General features: G+C 36.5%; 1 protein-coding gene across 10 annotated transcripts in view; it reads right to left on the bottom strand.

Annotated features, from left to right (window-relative positions):
* The window catches only part of BLTP1 (bridge-like lipid transfer protein family member 1), a 126719-nt gene that overhangs the window by 79319 nt on the left and 22278 nt on the right, over positions 1-25122 (bottom strand). For 9 of the 10 annotated variants that reach the window (XM_065633095.1, XM_065633096.1, XM_065633101.1 and 6 more), the window contains exons 8-21: positions 24498-24691; positions 20494-20573; positions 19612-19762; positions 17030-17186; positions 16125-16203; positions 14824-14915; positions 13845-13962; positions 11681-11836; positions 10570-10667; positions 9320-9498; positions 9061-9167; positions 6774-6982; positions 2686-2913; positions 1904-2041 (exon numbers count right to left, since the gene is read on the bottom strand). In XM_065633095.1, the coding sequence (XP_065489167.1) occupies positions 1904-2041; positions 2686-2913; positions 6774-6982; positions 9061-9167; positions 9320-9498; positions 10570-10667; positions 11681-11836; positions 13845-13962; positions 14824-14915; positions 16125-16203; positions 17030-17186; positions 19612-19762; positions 20494-20573; positions 24498-24691 (1986 nt within the window). Of the gene's footprint in view, positions 1-1903; positions 2042-2685; positions 2914-6773; positions 6983-9060; positions 9168-9319; positions 9499-10569; positions 10668-11680; positions 11837-13844; positions 13963-14823; positions 14916-16124; positions 16204-17029; positions 17187-19022; positions 19054-19611; positions 19763-20493; positions 20574-24497; positions 24692-25122 lie in introns of those variants that run through there. The other variant, XM_065633105.1, reaches the window with a different exon arrangement.

The following is a 25122-nucleotide window of genomic DNA, read 5'->3' as shown; positions in this document are numbered from 1 at the left end:
AATATTACTGCAATAAAGTATAAACAAATAATGGAAGACAATGTTTAACAATGCAAGTGATCAAGAGGTTAAAAACCATGAATTATGAAGGTTTACTACTATGAGAAAGCTGACACATTATAGAAAAAAAAAAAAAAAGGCTATCAGAGGCTGTCATCTAAGTTGCACTTTCCACCAAAGTATTTCTTGGCTACCTAAAGCAAAGCTACTTGTTTGCAGATATGAAAATTCAGTTGTAATACTTTTCAAAATAATTACTCCACCAGCCAGAGAAGAAACTGAAAAGATAAACCAGCACAGGCATACTCTAGAAGCTTGTGACTGCATACAGGTAAACTGTGGATTAAAGCCAGTAACTCAACAGCAAAACTTTCTTTTATTCATTTTTTTCCAACTTTTATTGTGCCTGGCTTGTCTTCAGCTGTCAGCAAACCCTTTGGAGTTGCTTAATGAAGAAGAAACATGCCCTGCTCTTTCGATATCACTAGCAATCTATGTCTTGATTCAGAAGCTATTTCAAAACATGAAGATAAAACAATTGGAATGGGAAACATGAAGCAATGATATTTGACCAGCTAGGTAAGGGACAATTCCTGTTCCATGTACAACCTTCACATTTTAAGGCTGAACCAAGGAGTATCAAACAGCATTTTTGAGATACGTGATGTCAACAAAGGGTCCATTTTTTTTTTAACCAAAATATGAATGTTTCCAGTATTAAACGGCAAAAATTAACACAAAGTCAAACACCAGGCAATAGTAACACACGTAACTGATCAAAAATTTCTTCACCATATTTTTAAAAACATGCCACTCTGGATGTTTATCACTTCAAGCAACAGAAATTCCCAGGCTAAAGTCTTATTAGTCAGAGTTGATGTTTCTGAATTAAAATAAATCCAACCATAAAGAATATAGAGACCCTAAGGCAAACAATCTAACCAGAGCATTACTAAGCTTTTCATTATTCTACCTATTTAAAGTAATGCAGTAATGCTTGTAAACCTTCTATTACCATGACATTCTACACTGCCAGTCACTTACACATTCCAGACTGTAAATTTAACTTCAAGAAAGGTCAAGGCCCATCCCTACCTATACTCAATTTCTGACTTTCTTCAAAACAGCAAGTGTATCTATAAAGAACAGCAAGAATGGCAAGGAAGTCAAGACAGCTCTCATCTCAATACAGAAACTGTGAGGAGAAACTATGAAGGGAATAAGCAGCAGAAGGAAAAACTGAGGAGTACATTGACAGCAGGAACTGCAGGCAAGAAAATTTGTTCATGAAAGGATAATTCCATTTAAGCGTCCTGCACTATCAGTTAAACACTCAAACCCAAGGCAGGAGCAGGAACAAAATGCAAAGAAATAAGCTGCAAGCTGAGATCTGTCATAGCCAAGATCTGTCTGGTACAGCACAGTTCACTGGCTGGTGGAGAGCAGTACTGTATATATTGAGCTGCAAGCAACTCCATTGTTCATGATCCCTCATTTGTAGCTAGGAACTGGTTTTGCTTTTACTTGATTAAGATCATTCTGTCTTTTTTATTCAATATTCCTGCCTGATCTTTGGAAGTCTGAGACTCAATGACACAAACCGAAATCAATTTATATCTATCTATATCGAAAAACAAGCCTCTGTTTCCTAGAGAACCTTCTCCAGAAAGATTTTAAGCAAAATTAAGAAAATACATTTTTTTCTTTTTGCGCATTTCACCAAAACACAAACTGGAGAGAAATAAAGATTTAAAATAACATGCATCACAATTTTCTTTATTATCTCTTATGATTCATAAGCCCTAGTAAGCTTGTATGTGTGCAACAAGAAAGTTCCTATAAAAAAAAAATTCCATTTTAAGATCATAGCAAATTCCACAATACACACAAAACAGCTTCCTACCTGATAGTTGTCATTCAGAAACAAATTCACTGGAGACAGTACAAGTTGAAGCATTGTTTCTCTAAATCCTTTCTTCATTTCAAAACACAACCTTTCCAAGAAAGCTGTAGGGCACTCGGGACCATCTGGACTGCAATGCTGAAACAAAAGTTAAAAACATCCATTTCACAAACTGAAGACACAAAACGTGGTTGAAATTGTAAGATTAGAAGCAAACCTGTAAGCAGCAAGTATGCTAGTTTTCCTACAATTGGATACACGAAAAGAATCCTTTGCAACTTCAAAAATCTTTCAACAATTACATAAACAGCAATTCAAACTCATTTGGATGAACCCAATTTTTTATCTGCATTCTTACTTGAATTCCTGGGGATTCCTCAGAATGCAGCTGCACAGAGCAGAATGCACCATTAGAGGAAAGTTTCTCTCATTAGCAGAGAAATCATAATGGTCAATCAAAAATATTATCACAAAAATCAAGTTGATTGCATAAAATCAAAAAATGTATCCAGTTCTGCCTCCCAGATGAGTAAAATAAATCATGTCTCAAATTGGTTTAGATAGCCACAATTTTAGTAGAGTATATACACACTTTGGTCAGCACCACCCTAACTTAATATTCCAGGCAGGTAAATTTAACTCCAGATTATGAAACTGGAAAAAAAAAAACAAACAAAAAAACCCCAGCCAAAAAAAAAAAAACCAACAACAAACAACCAACCACAAAAAACAACAACAAAAAACACATGAAGCAAAATATTTGAAGATTCTAAAGTACTTACGACTGGTAATCGCCCATGCACTTTGTACAAATTAACAAGCACAGTGATATCCCATGGACGTAAAGTAAGAGGGTGAACTGGCTTGACTGCACTTTCGTTTTCCTTTTTGTCATTTTCCACTCCAACGGCTGTCCATCCAGAGCTTGAAGACGTTGACAGTGACAAAACGGGGCTTGAAATAACTTCTTCAAAATCAGTGTACATGTCATCTTCTCCAAAATAGTTTTCCTGGGAGGAAGAATTATTTGCTATGACCACATGGAAAACAAATAAAGAACACACAGGCAATGTAATGACATACAAATCCAACCTTCTTCTGTATGTTAGTCCTCTGTAAAATAAACAGTATAGCTACAACCTACAGCTGAAGAAGCACATACAGTTTTATTTTAAGAAAGAGGGATACCTTCAGTGAGCAAATTGAGGCCTTGTGCTTTGCAGGAAAAGAAGGGGTTCTCAGTAGTTCTGAAAGTACTGGTATTCTAGATGCACGCAATACAAATAACTGTTCTGAAGCAGTGCTACTGACATTTTCAAACAGATTTTCTGCTTTTAAAGATAAATAACTTTGAGAGTCAAAACACAAAACACATCCTGCAGGAAGTCACTCTCACCCATCTGACTCAAACTTGTTATTACCAGATTTCAAAGTCTTAAAGTATGCTTCTAAAATATTAGTTCATAAACATTTTCCCCTTGGGTCTCAAACTCGCTTTTTTTCTAAGCCAATCCCCCTCAATTATCCAAGACCAAAGTAATTTTGCCAAATTCTACTGGGAAGCAGAAAATCCATCAGTAATTTAAAAAAAAACCCAAAAAACCAAAAAAACAAATAATCAACTTCCTATGCCAAGGTCAAGTGCTGGGTCCTGCACTTGGGTCACAACAGCCCCAGGCAGCGCTGCAGGCTCGGAAGAGTGGCTGGAAAGTGCCTGGTGGAAAAGGACCTGGGGGTGTTGGTTGACAGCAGCTGAACATGAGCCAGCAGTGTGCCCGGGTGGCCAAAAAGGCCAACAGCATCCTGGCTTGTAACAGGAATAGTGTGGCCAGCAGGACTAGGGCAGTGATTGTGCCACTGTACTTGGTGCTGGTGAGGCCCCCCCTGGAATCCTGTGTCCAGTTTTGGGCCCCTCACTACAGGAAAGACATTGAGGTGCTGGAGAGAGTGCAGAGGAGGCGATGAAGCTGGTGAGGGGTCTGGAGCACAAGTCTGAGGAGCAGCTGAGGGAACTGGGGCTGTTCAGCCTGGAGAAAAGGAGGCTGAGGGGAGACCTTATCGCTGTCTACAACTACCTGAAAGGAGGTTGGAGCATGGAGGGGGTTGGGCTCTTCTCCCAAGTAGCAAGTGATCGGATGAGAGGAAATGGCCTCAGGTTGCACCATAGGTGGTTTAGATTGGATATTAGGAAAATTTATTCCTGGAAAAGGTTGTAAAGCACTGGAACAGGATGCCCAGGGAAGTGGTTGAGTCACGATCCCTGGAGGCATTTAAAAGACAGGTAACTGAGGCTCTTAGGGACATGGTTTAGTGCCAGAGGTAGGTTAATGGTTGGACTCAATGATCCTGGGGGTCTCTTCCACCCAAAATGATTCTATGATTCTAAGATTTATTGAGTGCATCAGAATCAGATTTCTGACAACGTCATGCTCCCAAAAAGGTTAGGACTTTTATAAAAGCAGAATTAACAAATGAATCCAGTTTCTCAGGAAAAACTTTCTGAATGATGCACTTTACATTTTCTTGTTAATTCAGCATGTGGGAAGTGTTGGGCATTAAGCATTCTGTGGAGCAAAACCCTTTCTGACCAAAGAGGTTACAACAGACAAACATTGCTCCCTCATTCATTTTTATAAAGTAATTCGGTCCTACAGCTTCTCAACAGAAGCTGTAGCTCTTCCAACTACTCCAAACTGCACTGGTGATTTGTGAAAACAAATGAGTATTAGACTGAAGATCAAACTGAAAAAGATTTGGATTATATGATGTTCCTTGCTCCTTTCCTTTTCTGTGCCTTGTTCGCTTCCAAAACTTCTCTGTTCTTTTCTAAGCACAAGTTTGCAGCGCAAGCAAGCCAAGCGGAAGTGTACAATAGGGAAAAAAAGAAAGCAACTGCAAGTTTTCCATGAAAAAGGTCTGCAGAAAAGGCAGGCTTGCTCTTGGCCTTGAAATAACGAGTCCTGTGGACATGTAGTTTTACCACCTTGTACTGAGTCTCCAAAGTATTCTTTGTGTTAATGCATACGGACTAAGCACTGCTCCATGGACAAACCAAAAAACCTCAAAAGTTCAGCAAAGCTAATCTGCTTTGCTTTTAAACAAAGGGAAAATACAAAGATTGATGTCAGGATACAGAACTTGAAGTATTTTTTTATAAAGCAGACCCAGCAGTGGGTGCTAAGAACTCCAGTAACTTACCCCTGGCACCTTCTGCTGGGGATGCAAGTACCTACAAATCATTCATTCATTCCCGGCCAGTAAGTCTTTCAGTAAGAAAGTGCACTACACGGGCAAACTACCTCCCAAGAATAGAAAGCTTAACAAAGCTGTATGAATGATGCATGTCTAGAAATCTTCTGCAGGTATTAAAAAAGATCCATTAAAACAAACTAAAAATAATTCAACCACAAGTCAGGAAAAGAAGCATAAAAAACCACTTTAGAAATCTATTAAGATATCCTGCCAGCACAGTTGGACGAAAAGATGTAAACAGAGTCACAAAAATTCTAAAAACAACAATAAATATGCATTTTCAGAAAGAAGCTATTCATCTAAATTGTCTCTTAAGATTTAGAAGATAAAAGCTATATTCAAACTGAGAAATCTGCACCTAAAATAATTAAATCATCATTGAATCAAGGGATCTAATGTAGCACTGTTTACATATCCCTCCAGATGCAAAGAACCCTGAAGAAGTGCTGCTTTGCTCAGAAAGACAGACCCATCTCATGAATTTATGGGCTCCAAAATCGCTTAAAACACAATTCAAATATGTGTGCATTTCCTCTGTATCAGAAGAAATTAACTCTTCAAGATGCAATACTGGCCTAATTTTATCCTATTTACTTTAGTGGCAACATGAAAAAATAATGAGCATATTTGCAAGTCCTATACTCTACAAAAACTTAATATTTTCTGCTATTCACTGCATATGTGCAGTACCTTGTATAAATTCTTAAAAATTACTGTTTTAAGTATGAGTCCTAATACTGATCACCTGTCTCAGAAAAATCTCTCATCCTCTGACCCAAAATGAAAGCCTCCAGAAGCATTATCTTAGCCTAGATCTGCATAGGTTGAAACAGACCTTTAAAAACAAACAAACAAAAACCCACCACAAAAACCAACCAAAACCCAGGCATAGAAGTGATATGTTCAACTGCCTCTGCTTTTGTCACAACAAGGCAAGGTGAGCGAGGTGGGAAGAAATTAAACTGCTTCTAGACACCCTGAAGATCAGTAATGGAAGAGGACACAAGATAAGCAACACAAACATTTTAAAGCATAACAGATTAACATCAAGAAAAGGATGAAAAATGGTTCTTCAAGATTGATTGAGGTAGCTTTTTAAATTTAATTTATTCTCATGTTCCTCCCCTATCTGCTCCGTGATCTGAACTCCAGAAATTTCACAGAAACTGATTAAAAAAAAAACCTATTAGAACACTCTGCAGACCTTAAAATGCACTAAAAGCATGGGTTCTGATATATCTTTGCAAAAAGTGGTTGTTAATATAAATTCTAGTCATAATCATGTAATTTTTTTTGGTATTTTTTTACTACTGCAAAGTCAAAGAAGAAATTTTCTGCACATGAAGTCCAGATCACATACTATTCCTTGAGAGGAAAATTATGCTGATATGGGTCTACACATACATATATTTTAACTCTTCTCATGAGCCTGTGTCAACTGAGTTCACCCCAGCTATGCCACATGACCAAACTAAATTATTTCAAACTAGTACTTACAAAAAGTTTTAATTTTAATTCAAATATTCTGCAGAATTCCAATATTTTGTTTCAGATGAATTATTCCACTTTCCTACCTGGGGCCATCCATAAATTTTACGAGCTGTGTTCCTATGCCTACCTTTATAGACAGAAAGGCTTTGAGTAGGGGTCCATAAAGGGTGATCTGGGAATCTGGGGAAAGTTCCAGTTCCACATGGAGCTTGTCTGGAGGCAGCTCGGAGGGGTCAAGGGGAAGGCGGGTTGAAGCTGTGGGAGACGAAATCACACTCTCGGCTGTTTTCTGTGACGGCCTTAGCACAGATAACATCGTTTCTTCCATTTCTGACACTTTGGAGCAAATTAAACAAGAAAATGTATTCTGATTACAAGTTAGGCTTCTGATGGACAAAATTCTGCAAATATGAATATGTATTAAATATATAACTTTTTCCTGTTTTCTAATTTGGATTGCAGAATTATGCTAATGTGTTTACGCTACAGAACTGGTTTCTTATATCTAGTAACTATGGGAAGGCAGGAATATATAGAATATTTTAGTCAACATTAAATATGCAAGAGAAAAACAATCTTTCAAGTTCTGGAAAAACAAAACAAATACCAAACATATTTATTTATCTTGCTTTTCAAGTTAAACAAAGGCATGCTTTCATTTCAGTGTAGCAGATTTCCCACAACTACATAGCTATTGCAGAATAAACAAAAGAGAATAAACAGGAACACTGCAAAAGTTATATTAAAAACCTATTCTGAACCAGTAGCTCTGTAGGCCAAAATTTCCTCTCAAACAACTCAATTACTCTAGTCACAAAACAGCTTGGAAATTCAAATCTTATTTCCTATCCCTCCTTTTTATTTGGAGTTTGGGAGAAAAAAGTGCTTTTTTTAAGTGAGGAAAGGCAATGAGAAAGAAGTGAACTGGAAGTGCTTTGGGGATGTGAAGCGATTGCTGGGAAGGAAAGAACTCTATGGAAAACCACATAAAATTCATGCTCCACATGGAGTAAGATTTCAAGTGCCCGTTTAACTGGAAGAACCGGCACAGACAGAACTACACACCTGGGGCCAGCAAACCTTCAAGGCTTTAACAACTTACCATTATTGTCTACAAAGCTTGTTCAGAGCTTGCATTATGTTACCAGTTATAAATTAACTAAACGCCACTAGCGAGATGACAACTTTTTTGGAAGCTGTATCTCTTGTTATGCAACATATTTGTTTCTCAGAGGCTGGTAGAATTCTATAGATCAACTCAAAAGAAAATACCCATGTTGCTACTGTAACAAACACATTTTGTCAGCATCACAGATTAGAAGCGAGCTTGACTATGCTAAATGATTCATTGAAAGAAGCTGCAGATGAAATTACCTGTGTATGTACAAACTTTCAAATCCACGTTTAATAGCTGTGATTACAAGTAAATAATTTCAAATTTGAAGTATGCAAATTTCACACAAGCTGACAGGATCTCACAAGAGCACGGAACGAACATCTGCAAGATGAATCTTACTTTTTTCTGCTTCATCCTCTAAAATTTGAGGTCTTTTAGACAGGAGTTGCTGGAGCTCAAAAGCTAAAAGCCCTAACCAGCACATCTTACAACACCCGCTGATTGAGGCCCATTCAAATTAGCCCTCATTATTCTTCTAATGTATCTCTTTCATCAGTTCTGCTTCTACCATCTCAACCTGACAGACTTTTATGTAACCTCATAACTTCTTCCATACCGCCCTCTGCGCTTAAAATAGCCCTTCATCTTTGCATTTAACTATTTTACTACTTTTTTTTTTTGCAAACACATACTTACAGAATACTCCTTATTTAGAAATATTGTTTAGACCACTAAAATTCTTATCTAGAAACTAGTGTTAGACTGGTCAGTCTAACACTCGTATCTGACAGCCATGGCTCACTTCAACAGCTACAACGCAATCTCAGAGTATCATTATCCATAAAGACAATGCTATTATATCTCATGCTTATATGGTGTATTTAAACATTTAAATCGTAAGACAAAATCACAACATCTAAAGGAAAAGAGCTTAGAAAGGCTAAAGAACATGATTCTGTCGAAAATATTGTACTTCATATTTAATATACCAAGTGATATTTTATGTTACACAGCAACCCATTTAAGAGATCCACTTTTAGGACAAGGAGAAATGAACTACAGACAGTATCTTCCCTTTACAAAGTGAACTGGGACACTTTCTGAAGTTTTTCAACACAAGAGGTTGTCCGTTTTCAAATCAAACCAAGTGTATTCTAAAGATTTGCATTCTCCCATGGGCACAAAATAGTCGTTCAGTTCAAAATTCATTTCTGCATATTTAAGCAGTTTGATCCAATAAAGTCACAGTAGTTCCTGAAATAAAGCATGCTAACCAGAAAAAGGTAATGACACTTACAAGATTGTTTTAACTGCTCATCTGCCTTTTGAGGATAAATTGGGTGCCACGAGTAGTCAATGGTAAACACAACGCTCGGGACTGTCCAGCATTCAACCCATCCAGCCCTTTCAAAAAGGAAGATCATACTTTTACTTCAAGTACAAGAGTTTCATTAAATATTTTCCATTAACATATGAGGTTGCTTTCCTCACAAACAAAATAAGTAAATATGAAGAGCCAATATAAAGCCATAAATATCTACCACAATAAAACTTACTCTTCTTGAGTAATGTTCCTCCATTTGGGTTTGCCCGTTTTCTGACCACTTTGACACTCAGCAGAAATACAAGACTCAGGACTTATTTTGTTAGGCTGACAATCTTTCACCAACATAAAAAGGGAATATTTACTAGGATGACAATCTGGTAGATACAAATGAAGATCAACATCTTCTCCCTAAAATCAAACATCCGTAACAGAAAAGTTAATTTACATTCACTTTATACATAATGCTCATGCTATTCACATGTTCGTATGTGACATGATCTTCACTTTTCAGGCAAAGTGAGGCAAGAAATGTCAGTTTTCACATGTGATCGCTGACCACAGCTCCCACCAATTCCTACTACAACCCCAAGAGCTCTCTAGTTCTGAACAGTTACAAGTCCAGCAACTTGCACATAACGCACCGTAGCAAGCTGTAAAACACAGAGGAATGGCTTTTAGTGATCTCTGTTCTTCTGTTGTTCAAGTCATACTGCAAATGTGACTGGCCCAAGGTTATCCTACATCTCAACTAAACCGCACTTTAAAAAGAAAAACAAACAAAAAAAAAAACACCTCAAAAAACCCCCACAAAAAATGCACGCAAAACCAAAACCAACCAAACAAACAACAAAACCCTAGCTAAAATGTTGCTTTCTTTGCTATCAAATTATACAAAATTACCAACATCACCATCAACTAAGTTTTTATTTTTAGTAGAAGTAGATTGCTTCTATTTTAGGGAAGACAAACCAAAAAGTAGAGTCTTTCAGAGAATTAGCTGTGTCTATTAAAACACTTCACGATCACTGTTTATGCAACAGAAACTCTTAAAAATCTAGAAGGTGGTTTTCCAAATGGTTTGGGGGTACCCACTCCAGAATTTGATTTTTATCTTTGAAAATACATTAGACTTTCACATTTTCTAAATAACTCAAAATAAACCTCCAAGTGATAAAATACATACACAGACACACATTCTAAGTATATATAGTAAATATACATACCGAATCCGTGTATATATGTATGCATGAAGCATATGTGCATATATATTTTTAAATATATTTTTATTTGTGTATATATAAATTAAAACGGCCTCTGACTGGATGCTTCATACAAGCAACAGAAAAATGCTATAAACTAGAAGTGTAAGATTTTTTTCTTTCAGGAAGGAGTTTATTCAAAATTTCCCCACTAAAGAAGAAAAGGTAGGGAAACTATCTCACATTTAGAAAACAAAAGGGGTAAGGAGGAAGAACTTACCCTTAAAGAGAATCTAGTATTGCACGTGGTTGGAACAAAGTCAGTGAAAGGCAAAGAGAAAACAATATTCAGTGTTTCTCCACAAGCTGCTAGATAAACTGGGAGAGAATAGGAAAAACAAACAAAAAATAACTGTCAAAATTACACCCTATTTTGGTCTTAGGCAAATTATCAAACATACAGGAAAAAAAAATATATATTGAAGAACTCATGACATAGGAAAGTACCATTTTTAACTCCTGTGTATTTTGAGTATGTCATACTAACTTATTCTGAAAGTAATTGCTTTCCGCAACTTGTCCTTTATCGAAAGACACTGTATTTAGAACAATGAAATTGCAAGCAAACAATAAAAATGACTGTAATTAACATCTTATAACTTTCTTTACTGCTTCATACAGAAGTTTTTGGACAAGAAAATACACAAAGTTCCTCAGGTTTCTAGTAAAGTAGTGAGCCTTATTTTTATTCAGTATTTATTCAGTAGTGAGCCTTATTTATTTATTCAACAAATTCTGGATTTCTCATCCACCATCCTCAATGTTGAAATTATAAGATTCTAGTACAGCACAGACCACTGAAACACATATAAGTTAAATCACACATTAAACAAAGTTTTGGTTTTCTGAAATGTACCTCTTAGTTTTATCTAGAATTAGAAGTGTTATCTCCTATTCTGAAAGGAAAAAGAAGGAGGCATTTCTAGTTACATGGAGTTCAAGTGGTATTTTTCCAACAGTACTTAAAAGATTTATTTCCAAGTGAATGTTCTCAGTTAACTTACTGAATATATGTCAAAACCCCACGGTTGCTCTGTGCAAACCATTGTAGTAAATTAAAGATTCAAGGGGTCCTGAAAAATGAATGCCAAAACACAATCTAGAACTGCAGTCTCCCCCAAAAAGGATGCATTTGTACAAAGTATGTTGGAACTTAGAACAGTTTTAAGATACTTTATGCATATCAACAGTAGCAAAATGGGTAGTTATCACTGCAAATGCATTTTTCTAGTGAAAATTTTATAATTCTGATATTCTCTCTACATGCATTCTTTATTTTGTAGATATTTTTTGTAGTTTGTACTCTTCTTCCAAATAAAAAGTGATCTCACCATTTTCTTGTTGTTTGGTGGAACAGTCAATCCAGTTGTGTTGATTTGCTGCCCAAATCATTTCAAATTGATGAAACATGACTTTGAAGTTCCACATATAAGGAACAAATGAAAAAATATCAGGTGCACTGTCACTGGACCAGTCTTGGATCAAATCTAAAAGCATGTGAAGTAATAAAGGACAAGTCAATAGCAATCAAGTGAGAGATTTCTTTTTTTACATCTTTGGCTCCTCATAAATTGTAAATCTTAACCATTTGCTGCTTTACAGAAAAGGCAAAACAAGGAGAACAATATCCAGTAGTCATTTGTGCTGGTTTGACTGAAAATGGGTTAATTTTCTTTGTGCAGTTAGAAGCCTTTCTTTTTCATAGCTAGCATGGTTATTATTTGGACTTAATTTGAGAACAAGAGATAACAGCACAGAGTTCATGTTTTTAATTGCTCTGGTCTGAGAGCCAAGGACACTCTGAATGCTCTGCCCACAGGTGTGAGGCAGCAAGGAAGGGGGGCATGGATGGGGCAGAGCTTGACTGACATCCAGACTGATCAATAAGAGTATTCCATCCCATTAGTGTCATGCAAATTATTCAAGGAGAGTCAGTACCTTCCAGTCTCTCTCTTTCTTTTGGGTGCTTTCTCTTGTGTGTGTTGTTTTCTGTTTGTGTTTTTTTTTTTTTTTTCCTTTGCTCTTTTTTGTTAGAGCCCGGGGAGTTTTTGGTTCAGGACATTTAGTTCAGCTTTTTGCCATTTTGCAGAGGCCTCTGAGCCCTTCTGCCTTTTTTTTTTTCCCCCTCTTTTCCCCAGGGGTGTAACTTCCTGGGACTGGCTGCTCAGTGTGTTCGTGAAGAATTGCCTTGAGTATCTTTTCTTTCTATTTTATATCTCTATATATCTCTATACCTCTATATATCTATATATCTCTATACCTCTATATATCTATATATCTCTATACCTCTATATATCTATATATCTCTATACCTCTATATATCTATATATCTCTATACCTCTATATATCTATATATCTCTATACCTCTATATATCTATATATCTCTATACCTCTATATATCTATATATCTCTATACCTCTATATATCTATATATCTATTTACTAGTAGTGTATTAGTAATTTGTTATTTTATTAAACTGTGTTTATATCAATCCAAGTTCCTCCCTTCCCTTTCGATTCTCTCGGGGAGAGGGTGTGTGAGCAGCTATCGTGGTTGTATTACTAGCACAGGTTAAACTACAACACCATTTCTCAGGCTGATATTCCGCAAATACTTGCTCTGAATCCATCTCCCATTTCTCATCTGCTTCTTAAGTTGGGAAGCTATAGATTTGAGTCTTCTAGTTTAGTTTTGTTCATCAGCCAAGTTTTACATCGACCTAAAAGCACTGGACTACCAAATGTTTCCTTTGTTTTCCCATTCTGATACTCTGAATGTGTACATGAGTAGTATTTTTTAACAAAGCGAACCAGTGTTGCTGTAGAAGCCCATTTGCACCATGGCTCCAGCCTCACTAGGAGGATAACTTCATTAGCACAGCGCTGTGCCAGCACAAATTAATCCTTCCTCCCAGCAGGGCTAATCAGCCCAGGCAGTGCCACACTGACGGGGCTATATTCTTTTTATTACTGCAGCTGGAATGTTCAGCAACAGTTTGGTGATGCTGTATCACACTGCACTGCCTTGTGTGCATATTCTTCCTCGCAGCCAAAATCGTACGGAGCAAATTACTTTCTCTCATCATCTGTCAGCCACAAGGACATGACCGAAAGCCTAAGTAGTTGAAAGTCAGTCAGCCAAACAAGTGAGAGGTATCAGAAAAATCAATATCCTAGGTGACAAACATTAAACAAATCATTAGGTCTGATAAAAATAAACTAATCTGGAATTTAAGATCACTTTTAACATAACTGCACATCAAGTTTAGTTTAGATGTTAAATTATTTGGTATCTCTACTCAAATATGAGAATATCATGTACTTAGACACTTACAGGCAACAGAAAACATCAGGAACTTTGGCCTCAGAAACAATTTGTTGTCCTAAACATGTGAAATCAGAGCATCTGACCTCATACACGTTTGCATAATTTGAAAATAAATTGTAAAGAAAGAATATTTAATTTGATATGTAATTTATTTAGTAAAGAAGTTACCTGTAAAGAAGCTTTTCTGGGCAAAGATAAAATGATAGGTTGCTTTATAAACCTCAAGTTCACATTGCCATGTCTGGGGCATGTTCCATATCCGGGGATAGCTGGCATTAATATGAAACTGTGAACAAGATATTAAAGCATCAGATTTACTTGAAAAGATGACAATGCTTGACCCTGTGGCTCAGCAGTTTTCACATATGTACTCTGCTGAATAATTAAAACCGTTTTCCTGCTGGGATGAACAGAAGGCCTCTCTGGTTCCTTAATAATTTAATCTCTCTCTGTGTTTGAAGGTCAAGTGTTAGTCTATTCATTTATTTGGAAAGGTATACTATGAACTTCTGATACCTTTGTTGCAGTAGATGTATCAAGCAATTTATAAATAGAAATCTTCATTGAAAGCATCACTTTTCACAATACACTAAAAATAAAATCCCTTAGAATATAATATTTTCAACCGCTGATACGATGTTCAAAAATTAAACGTAAAAGCATGACTCTAATAAGGTCATTTAAAAATTAGTGAGAAAGGTAATCTAAAGACGTGAAAGACTAGGCAAAAAAAAAAGCAATATAATATCTGTCTCAAGTAGTTAAAACACCTTGAAGTACTTAAAAGTACTATGCGCACACATACCGCAACAACTAGTGAGTGTAATAATTTATTAAGTTAAAGCCTATATGAACACATTGCTACATAGTAAACAAGGCAAGACTTGTAAGTGGTACTGCAATCCCTCCACTGCTTTCAATACACATATAACTTGGTATATGAATTACAGAAGTCAAAGTTACACATGTGCACAATTATCTGTGCATATACAAGTTGCTTACATATTAAGGTCTTGCAAAATAGATTCAAAAGGCATACTTCTGTATTGTTTAAGAACCTAAAGAACAGCTCCACAGACAAATAATTATGTTCTTTATTAAAATTCCTCTAGAGACTGAAGCTCTGTGCCCATTAATACAAACTTACAGCTAGCATTTCAGCTTCTAAGAGAGTTCGGTACTGCATACTGCTGGTGGCATCAACATGTAAAAGCTGCCCTTTAATTGTAGGTGAATAGCCTAGCAGACAAAGATATAAAACAATCATTCAGACATAAGAGTTATATAGATATTTAGGTAATTATCATCAGTGATTTAAGTAGTCCACTAACAATCAAGAAATATCATGATGGAAATTAGAATCATAGAATATCTCAAGTTGGAAGTGACCCATAAGCATGGAGTCCAACTCCCTGCTCCTCGCAGGACCACCTAAAACAAAACCATATGACTAAGAGTGTTGAACTCCGGCAGGTTTGGTGCCGTGACCAGTTGCCTAGGGAGCTGGTTCCACCAACTACACTATAGTCAGTATGACACTAATTCGCTCCTCTATTATTTGTCAATGAAGAGCTTACTTAACATATTCTGCCTTCATGTAGGAGGGATGACAAAAGTCTCCTTGCTGGGTTTGAAAATGCTCAGGTTCTGGAGATCTTGGTTTAATCCTAGAACCATTTTGGTTGGAAGAGACCCGTAAAGTCATTGAGTCCAATCATAACCCAACTCTGGCACTAAACCATGTCCCTAAGAGCCTCATCTATGCATCTTTGAAACACTTCCAGGGATGGCTACTCCACAAACCTACTGAGGGTACACTCAATCCTCTTGATTGAGGGGATAAAAACTAAAATAATGCAGAATAAAACCCTAAAATAATGCAGAATAAAACCCTAAAATAATGCAGAATAAAACCCTAAAATATGCCAGAAAGAATCAAGAGAACACACAATTTATGAAAATATTTCAAACCAGCCAACAAGATGAGTAAATGCAAAGAACATACCCATAACTTCACATTTATTTCAACTTCACTTTGAATTTCGGGGTTTGTTTTGTTTAAATGCACTAGCAAATTAGTTTTCATAATGCATTTCTCCGCATGATTTAACTACTACACTAATCCTAAAGACGTCTTCCTTCTTTGAGTTGACGACATGTATTTAATCTGCTTCAGTACACACAGAGTTAAATGATACACTGTCTAGTAGTTAAAGAATTTGTGTTTCCTCATGCAAGCAAAACATGGAGGTAACTTAACTATTTAAATATGTACATGCTTTAATATCTTTCAAGGAAATGTACATGGAAATACTTTTTGTTCCTTTACGTAAGAATATAGCTCTCATAGTCACAAAAGAAAAACAAAAGTCATCCACACACATAGGAAGCAAGACAACTGTTCAGGGAAAACATAGGGAAAACAAATAAAGTTTAGCCTTAACTCACCATTTTCACCTACTGTCATGGGAATATTTATTTCCAAATATGATCCTGCACCGACATTTACGTGTACAGCATTAGTTTCCTGTATTGCAAGAAAGGAAAAAAAAAAGCACAGAGATTATTTCTAGGCCAGCCACAACAACCAAGGTACTTCATGTCTCTGGCTATCATTATCCATACCTGGATTAAGGCACCCAACAACCGAAATATTTCTTGCCTTTCAAAAAAATTATTCATGAACTATGTATGTGCAATGATACCAAATAACACCATTTTTAGGCTGAGCAAATGGTGACTTAGGTTCACTAATAGAAAAATGCATGATATTCTGATACAAGGCCTGAGAGGGCAGACGAATATATATTTCTAATGCTTTCTAATCATTTCCTAACACTTTCTAATCCTTTCAGTCACAGAAAAAAAAAATAAAACAGGTGTACAATGAAGGCACACTATACCCCATTTATAAGAGTAGTAGCAGGGGAAAGAAATATCCAACCCCCTATACATATGCATCTTTTGTTCCTCGCACTATTATCTCTCCAATAATATTAGATATTCATCCAATATCAGAAGAAATTATCTTTTCATCATGGTGAGCTTTATCATAACAGGAGATTGCACAAGAGATATCCAGCTCTTGTGTTCAAGACTGTAGGAGTTGGCAGGGCTTAAGATGTAGCTTTAAGGCTTAAACGAAACTTAAAACAGCCAATAAATAATAATGCCTCTCAGCCAATATTTCCCTCTGAAGGGTTTGCCCATAATTATGAAAGATTAAAAAAAATCTCCCAGCTTTTAAAACCATAGTTCCATAATAAACTGAGACAAGTAAAAACATGCACAAGCAAAAGCACAGTGTAATCACGGTAGACAAGTTATTTTCTAGATAAGTTTTCATTATTTACCCTATTTTTGGTAAAAAGCAAATCAATTGTGGCATCTGCAATAATATTCATCCGCAGTTCAAAAGCAAGGATCTGTCTTGGTTTCCCAGGCTGAGCAATTTCTGAGACTTTCATAACTTGGTAGTCTGGTGGGAAGAAAAACTTCCACAAGCAATCCCTGGTGAGGGGAAAAAAAAAGAAGTGTTTCTTTTATTGAAGAAGAAATATATATATATATTTATACATATTTATGCATCTGTTTCACTTAATTATTTTCCACTTAGCTGAGTCTTTGGATAATCACTGGATATAATAAGAAAAAATGTTTGTTTAAAGTCTTCATCATGGGAGCCTTCCAACTCATTACTGAAATCTCCTAAAGTTTCTATGATAAGAAGTGACTTTTGGATAAAAGCCATAAAGGGACAGACCATAAATTATTCAGCACAAAAATATTCTAATTCAGATGGCAAACAAGCGATATTTTTCTTCACATTCCTAATCTTTGGTTTACAAATCTGCTACAACACCACAGTAGAAAGTAATCTGTTTATGCTTCAGTTTGTGCATAAATAATTTATGTAATGCCCAGAAATAAACAAAATACAAAACTTTAGGATCTCAGAAGGGGAGTAAAATGAAGCCTACATTTTTGCAGACTCATATCTGAATATGCAACTACATGAAAAGAAGGACACAGCAATGGAGCACAGACAGCGCAGCTTACATAGTATTCAAGGGGGTGGAAGTAACAGCAGTAGCAGTTTCCTGCACCCAGCACCTGACCAATATAGCAGCTTAAAAGTTAAAAAAAAACCACAACAAAAAAACCACACAAACAACAACAAACCCACAGAAAAAATTAAAAAGAAAAAAGGCAACAACAATAGAAACCCCACAAACACCACACACACACACTGTCAAAATCCCGTGGAAACCCAAGATTTTATTGTATGGCATATTAAAGATTACTATTTGTAGAGGCCCTTATATGATCCTACAGATCTGGGCTTTTAGAATATTCAGGCACTTTCCAAAATTCTATGTTCTATCCACGACATGATGCAAAAGGGTTCCCAGGCACATAACTATGAATTCTATGCACTCTGTATAGGCACCAAACTGCCTTTTGTCTAGCTAGTTAAAATTACAAAAAAAAGCATATCATCACAGAGTTAGCTTTCCCAGTACCATTAAAAATACCATTAATGATTCACCAACTTCATGCTCCTAACAAAGCACAGTGCTAGAAATTTGCATTTCCTCTTAAATTCTCTAAGACACTGTTATATCTCATGACTACTCTGTGGTCTGCCATCCTACGAGACAGAATCATAATAATTTCACAGGAGAAGAGAGGCCAAGAGACGTATCCACCTATAATTAATAGAGGAAAAAAAGGGAAAACACCGATTATATGACTTTTACTTAATAGTCCTTGACTCTCTAAACAACCCTATTGTCTCCACCAGAAAGATGCACAAAAAGCAGAGGGCTAAGTGAAGAACAGTAGTATATATCTGGCCTAAGACTTTGTGACTAAAATACCTAGATAATTAGTAGGTCGACAGAGGTTCTTCTTCCCCCCTACTCTGCCCTGGTGTGACCGCATCTGGAATATTGTGTCCAGTTCTGGGCCCCTCAGTTCAAGAAGGACAGGGAACTGCTGGAGAGAGTCCAGCGCAGGGCAACAAAGATGATTAAGGGAGTGGAGCATCTTCCTTATGAGGAAAGGCTGAGGGAGCTGGGGTTCTTTAGTTTGGAGAAGAGGAGACTGAGGGGTGACCTCATTAATGTTTATAAATATGTAAAGGGTGGGTGTCACGAGGATGGAGCCAGGCTCTTCTCGGTGACAACCAATGATAAGACAAGGGGCGATGGGTGCAAACTGGAACACAGGAGGTTCCACTTAAATTTGAGAAGAAACTTCTTCTCAGTGAGGGTGCCAGAACACTGGAACAGGCTGCCCAGGGAGGTTGTGGAGTCTCCTTCTCTGGAGACATTCAAAACCCACCTGGACGCCTTCCTGTGTAACTTCATCTGGGTGTTCCTGCTCCAATGGGGGATTGGACTAGATGATCTTTTGAGGTCCCTTCCAATCCCTAACATTCTGTGATTCTGTGATAATAAATATTTTGGAGATTATGTCCAGTGGTTGATTCTTCTAAGCAAGGATAAATTATTCCCCCTCATCGTTTTCATAGCCAGATGTGTACTTCCATAAAATTTTCTCATCAATATGCAATGTCTTCCCATCCATGAGATAATAGGAGCATGACAAGCCTAAAGGCAATCAATTCACAGGTTAAACCCTTAAGTATATAACACTCAAATAGTAAAACTACTTTGTTCACAAAAAATAGGAACATAATTTATTAACTTAACAATAAAACAACCACTGAGTGACCCTGACTTTGGAAAGCCAACGAGATAAACAATGATTTTACTAATCCTAAACCATTGTGGCAGGACTCTTCTTTTGGACTGCCTAGTTTTCCTCATACAACTTAGTCTGAGCAAACACACACTGGAAACTTTAGAATGTATTCTCAATAATAATAGATATTAAGGATTAAAACTAAAGATGTAAACCATGAGAATACCTCTGCCTATCAGCCCAAGGCCCATAGTTGAAGTCTGTTCCTTTTCCACAAACAATGTCCAAACCCCAACATGGTGGCAGATCCTGTAATTTGCTATCTTCGTTATTTGCTTCTCCATCATTACTTTCCTCTGCCTCCTCTGGTACAAGACCTATATTACATAATACAATAAACAGATTATTAAAGGAAGCTGCTTCAAATTAGCATGAAAAATGTTTGCTAAGCACAAAGACAGAGTGTTCTGATGAGAATTTTATTTGAGACCACTGTAGTACGTAAATATCAAGCCACAATTCAATGCAGACACCGAAGGGAAGGGCAAGAATACAACCAAAAATCCCTGAGACTTTCTGAAGCACTGCTCACTGATGTGTCTGAAATGCTGACATACACAGCAGTTTTCTCTCTGAAGTACGCTTTTTACCAATATAGGCTTTTATGCATCCATGTTCAGTTCCTAATCCTACTTACAAACCAAGTTTTGAAACAAGATTAAGTTAAAAGCATTTCTACAGACAATGCAAGCAATAAAAGGGAAGACTTGCTACATTAGACACACAGCTACTCGTAAAAATTCAAGCAGTCATTCAGCAACAATCCAAAATTGCCACCTATTCTACACCAGTATATATACATCACTATTGAATGTGTTACCTTTGTTCAAGATTCAGGCAATACTTTAAGGGGAGTTGGAGAAAAAGCTTTTGCAAACCAAAAAACTCAGGCAAAAAAGGTGGTAATATAATGCATGGGATTTAAAGTGAAAAAGACAGACACCACAATATTCAGAAAACAATGCATCAACTAGCAAGTTTGACAACTAAATAAACAAATAGCCTTCAAATCCATTAAAATTTTATCTTTCTATTTAACTGAAGGTACCTGGTTCATCCATATAATAATAGATATCAACATCGTTGGACTGCATTACAACAAAGCCTTCACCCATCAGCCTCGGTGGTCTGTAATGGAAAAAAGATAAAGATTAAAGAGCAATGCACTGAGCTTAATCTTTATTAATTCAAATAATTTTAAATGCAACATATAAAGCAAAAATGAAGAGATTACACAGGTCAGGCATACATCTCATCAATAAAACCGGTATCTTTACCAAGCAGGCCAACGGTGGAGATAGTGTGTATGCGGTACTTGACCAGGAAGATTTTGTGGGAAAGACTCAAATCTGATGCAATCCCAACACACCAGCTTCATGTGTCTGCGCTGCTCTCGCCAGCAGCCCGAGCGCCGGCTGCGCGCGGGAACCCCAGGCTGCCTTCGCCACCAAGCATCAGTCTTGTCGCGTTACCAGAAGGGTGGACAGAACAGACGGAAGTGCTCAGCTCATACCACAGTCTGTCCGAATGCAGCTGTTTCTAAGTCAAATTTGAAGTGCAGGTTACCACTTCAGTTTCTTTCCCTCCCTATTATGTCGTGATTCCTGGTCCATGTGCTACCTCGGACTAAATGAGCATCTGAAAGTAAACACTGTGAATATTCAAGTCTACCTGGTCTCAAGTCTCCCATCAAAATGGCAGCTGTCACATTCCTAGGCTACGTCTACCCTGATTTGCAAAAAATACGTGATTATGTTATTGTTATTATTTTCATTATATAAAGTAACTTGAAGGTTTAGTTAACTCAAGCATGAAGTTACTAGGTTCCACTACACAAAGACATTTCTCAGGTATTGTAATCCACAACCAATTACTGAAGTTTTACTTTCCATATTTCTTTCCATCAAGAGTTCCTTTCTCCTTGTCCTATATTGTTCTTTCACACGCTAATTGTTTTCTTACTGAACTAGCACTCTAAACCAAAGGGACAAGACATCGTCAGTAATTAGATCGTTAGCTTAAAAAAAAAAAAAAGGAAGAAAATTTAAAAAAAAAAAAAAAAAAAAGGCTGTTCTTCCTTAACATTTCTCTCTTAACATATAAAGGACCTAAGTGATAAAACCAATACACAAAGCACTTCTCCTAACACTGTTATATTGGTATAGTACAATGCCTTTCTTACAGTGTTACCATATGTTAATCAACATAATGTTACATTTTATAGTAGTAATAATATTATAATGTGACAATTCTATTTTTACTGCAAAAGATGTTTTTCTCACTTTTCAGTCACTTTTATAAGTTGTCACTTCTTAACAAAAAAAAGAAAATTCCAATATGAGAAATACATGGTCTAAGAGTGTGATCTGTTAGAAGCACTTTGCCCATTTTACCACAGGTCATTTCCAACACAGGAAAGCCTAGAAAATACGGAACAGAGCAGATGCAGAGCACCTGTACTGCCAGAAGTTCTTCAAAAGCAACAGAGGAAGAACCTTAAAAATCAATTTTACTTCAACAGTAATGACAGCAGTGAAAGAGGAAATACTTTCTATTTGCTCCCAATTTTCCAGTTATTTCTTTTTTCTGCCCAAAATTGAAACACTGTATGCAGAGTTACTTAAGCCCACAGAAATACACTGGAGAAGCCACATTACTGTTTTAATAAAAATTACTGTGGAGTATGAATACATAGGGCAGATTGTTTACTTCTGCCTTTCTAATAGCATTTGCCTATACTGACTTAACATTTTAGAATAAAACTTAAAAAAAAAAAAATCCATTTTAAATAGAATTACAAAGAGGTTTGAGCTAAGCCTTCTTCAAGATGGACAATTTGACTTAACTCCACAGCCCAACAGAAACTGTCAGCTGTAGGAAAGAGAAACGTATCTACAGGAAAAGCTTTAGGAGCTGATAGAAAGGCCAAATCCTACTGTCAAACACCCACTGCCCTGTCATCCTCATCACCTTCACCATACTCCACTTTCTGGAGAAAAGCTATGAGGTCTTACACTAAATGGAAGTGGAGGCGGAGGAAAAAATAAAATCCAAAACAACGCACATGTAATAGCTACACATCTTCCTCGGTCCTTTTCCTCCAACACTTTTAACGTACATCTTTACCATGCATGCATATTTCATTAAACACTTCTCTTTCTTGCTCTTATTCTGATCTCTCTGAACTCATTACACTTTGTACAAAACTTTTTGCTCGTTCAGTGCGGTTTTTTTGCCTCAAAGAGGAAAATTCTCATCTGTATCAGCATGTCTTGTCACTCGTTTTTTTTATTCCCTTTTTAAGAAGAATACGAAAATACATAGCAGATGACTGAAGCGGCTTATAGTTTTACATTATCAAGGCATCACAAGCCATAGCAAACAACTATGTGAGGCTGCCTAACCCACCCTCAGCAGGAATAGTTACACCTTGCCAGACGTAGCTGATGGAGGCGCTGGAACCCTAGAAAACACACCACGGGCCATTTGCAAAAACAAAGTAGATAGTAGCAATGAACGATAATGAGATTACCATCATTATTTAAAAGTATTTCCTATTATCTAACCTAAACTTCCACTTCAAGCCACTAACTTAGTCACTGCTCTCCAAACTCATTCTGTTTTGATCTGGTTTTGCCAGCATAATTTTTTTTTCCTTGGCCTTTGGAGGATTTATTTGCAGAAAGTGATGGAGGCGTTGAGGTGTCTGTTTGTAGTATAATATGACAGTTTTTAAGATGGGTTTTTGATGTCTGTATCGATTAGCCAGTCTTACAAATTTCATCAAGTCACTTAGCTGTTTTTGTACAAGTATAACCTGCAGGAATTTCTGAAAGTTAAGACACCCAGCTTAATGTTTAAGCCAAGGAAGCATAAGAGGACAGGCTTTATAGATTCAAACATTCCCAGTTTACAGTGAACTGGGTCATTTGTTGAATTCACCCAGTGAATTAGGGCACATGTTTTTTGCACACATGCCATCCTTCAGCCAGCAGGAGCTGCAGGGCTGGTAACAGCATAAAAAGAAAATACTAAGCGGAAGCAGGAGAAAAAGCTAATAGCTTGAGTATCTTAATCCTATTTTGTTTTAATCTTGTTTGTGTTCAGTATTAGTTGGAGAAGTTTCCTCTGTCGTCATGTTGGTAGAGTAAGATTCTGTACATTTCCACAGAATGTTATTTGAAAACATATAAGGGCAATATTTGGCTGATACAAAGCCAATTAAGGTAGAGTCAAATGATGCACATCTTATGTCCAAACATTACAATTCATTCTCTAAATGTTGTTGCTTAGGGGATATAAAATAGGTGTAATTATTGAACATTAACTCATAAAAACAACTGTCCAAGAACAGTATACATAATTCATTTTTTGTTGAACAAATAACGCCTGTGAAAGACTTTGAAATTTAGCAGTTTTGTCCAAATTATCTGTTGAATATATAACGTATGCACATAAATGTTTTGCTGCTTAAAGTGCAATAAAACAAGAATCCTAGTGTCAAAATCACTTCATGCAAGCATCCTTTCTTTTGTTTGACTTATTACCATTCCATTTTTTAAAGCTGCATAACCTCACTTATGTGGAATACACAGAGGTAAGAGGATCTGCAATCTGTCTTCAAAAGACAACATGATTTCTGCTACAGCAAGTATTGTGCAGCTTTTGCCCATTTAAAAAAAAAAATTTTCCAAACCACATGTGAATCAGCTCTACAGAAATCAACACCTCAAACCTTGCATTTATCCTAGAAATTTAGTGCTGTCAAAGCCTGCGTACAGCTATTGTACCTGAGTGAAGGAAAACAGAAGTTGAATGCAGGTTATTAATCAGAGCAGAACACACCAAAAAAATCTACGAGATAATACACCAGTACTTTTCTCCATAAATAAAATGGTTTCAAAGATACGACATTTAAAATGTTCAGAGTAGTAAAAATGTCACCTATCTAAAAAACACTAAGAAAAGTCACAGAAACACAACCAACATTCTTTTCTTCATTTTCTTGAAGAGTAAAATAATATAGGAGGAAAAAAAAGAAAAAGCACTTACTCATCATTTTGGAGACCAACATATCTTGGACTTGGAACCAGCATGACTCTAACGTTTTCCAATTTTCCTTTCACAATGTGCATAAACTGATCAAGGTGGCTTGAAGGTGGTTTTGTGGTATATGTCAAAAAAGCATCATCGAAGTTAATACAAAGTGTTTGTGGCTGATAATGATTCCCAAACGCCAAGCGACCCTAAATCAAAAAGAAAACCCAATTACTCGTTATGCACTGCTTTTATATATATGTATATCTAATTTACCTATAATAATGCGGTTTAACCATCCATATGAAAATTAAGACTGTGGACAAAAATCCTGGCAATAATCTGTGCATATCTCAAAATATAACTTTGGACATTAAACTCTCATACTCTATCACCTGAATAACAGTCTTCCTGGTTTTTTTGGGAGACAACATTAACTTTTAAGCAAGATGTCCAAATGTTTGTATTAAAAAGATGTAGGGAAGAAAAATAAAAAAACCAAACGCAACACCACCACAAAAAAAAACCAAACACCTCCCAAAAACCCAACACACCACACATTGCGTAACACCTATTATGCAGCTTAATTACTTGTTGATATTCTTGAAATCATTACAAGTTTAAGACTACAAGTATTTCC

The sequence above is a fragment of the Caloenas nicobarica genome, chromosome 4 (genome assembly GCF_036013445.1).
Source record: "Caloenas nicobarica isolate bCalNic1 chromosome 4, bCalNic1.hap1, whole genome shotgun sequence".
Classification (NCBI taxonomy): domain Eukaryota; kingdom Metazoa; phylum Chordata; class Aves; order Columbiformes; family Columbidae; genus Caloenas; species Caloenas nicobarica.
This window is presented reverse-complemented; position numbering and strand designations above follow the sequence as displayed.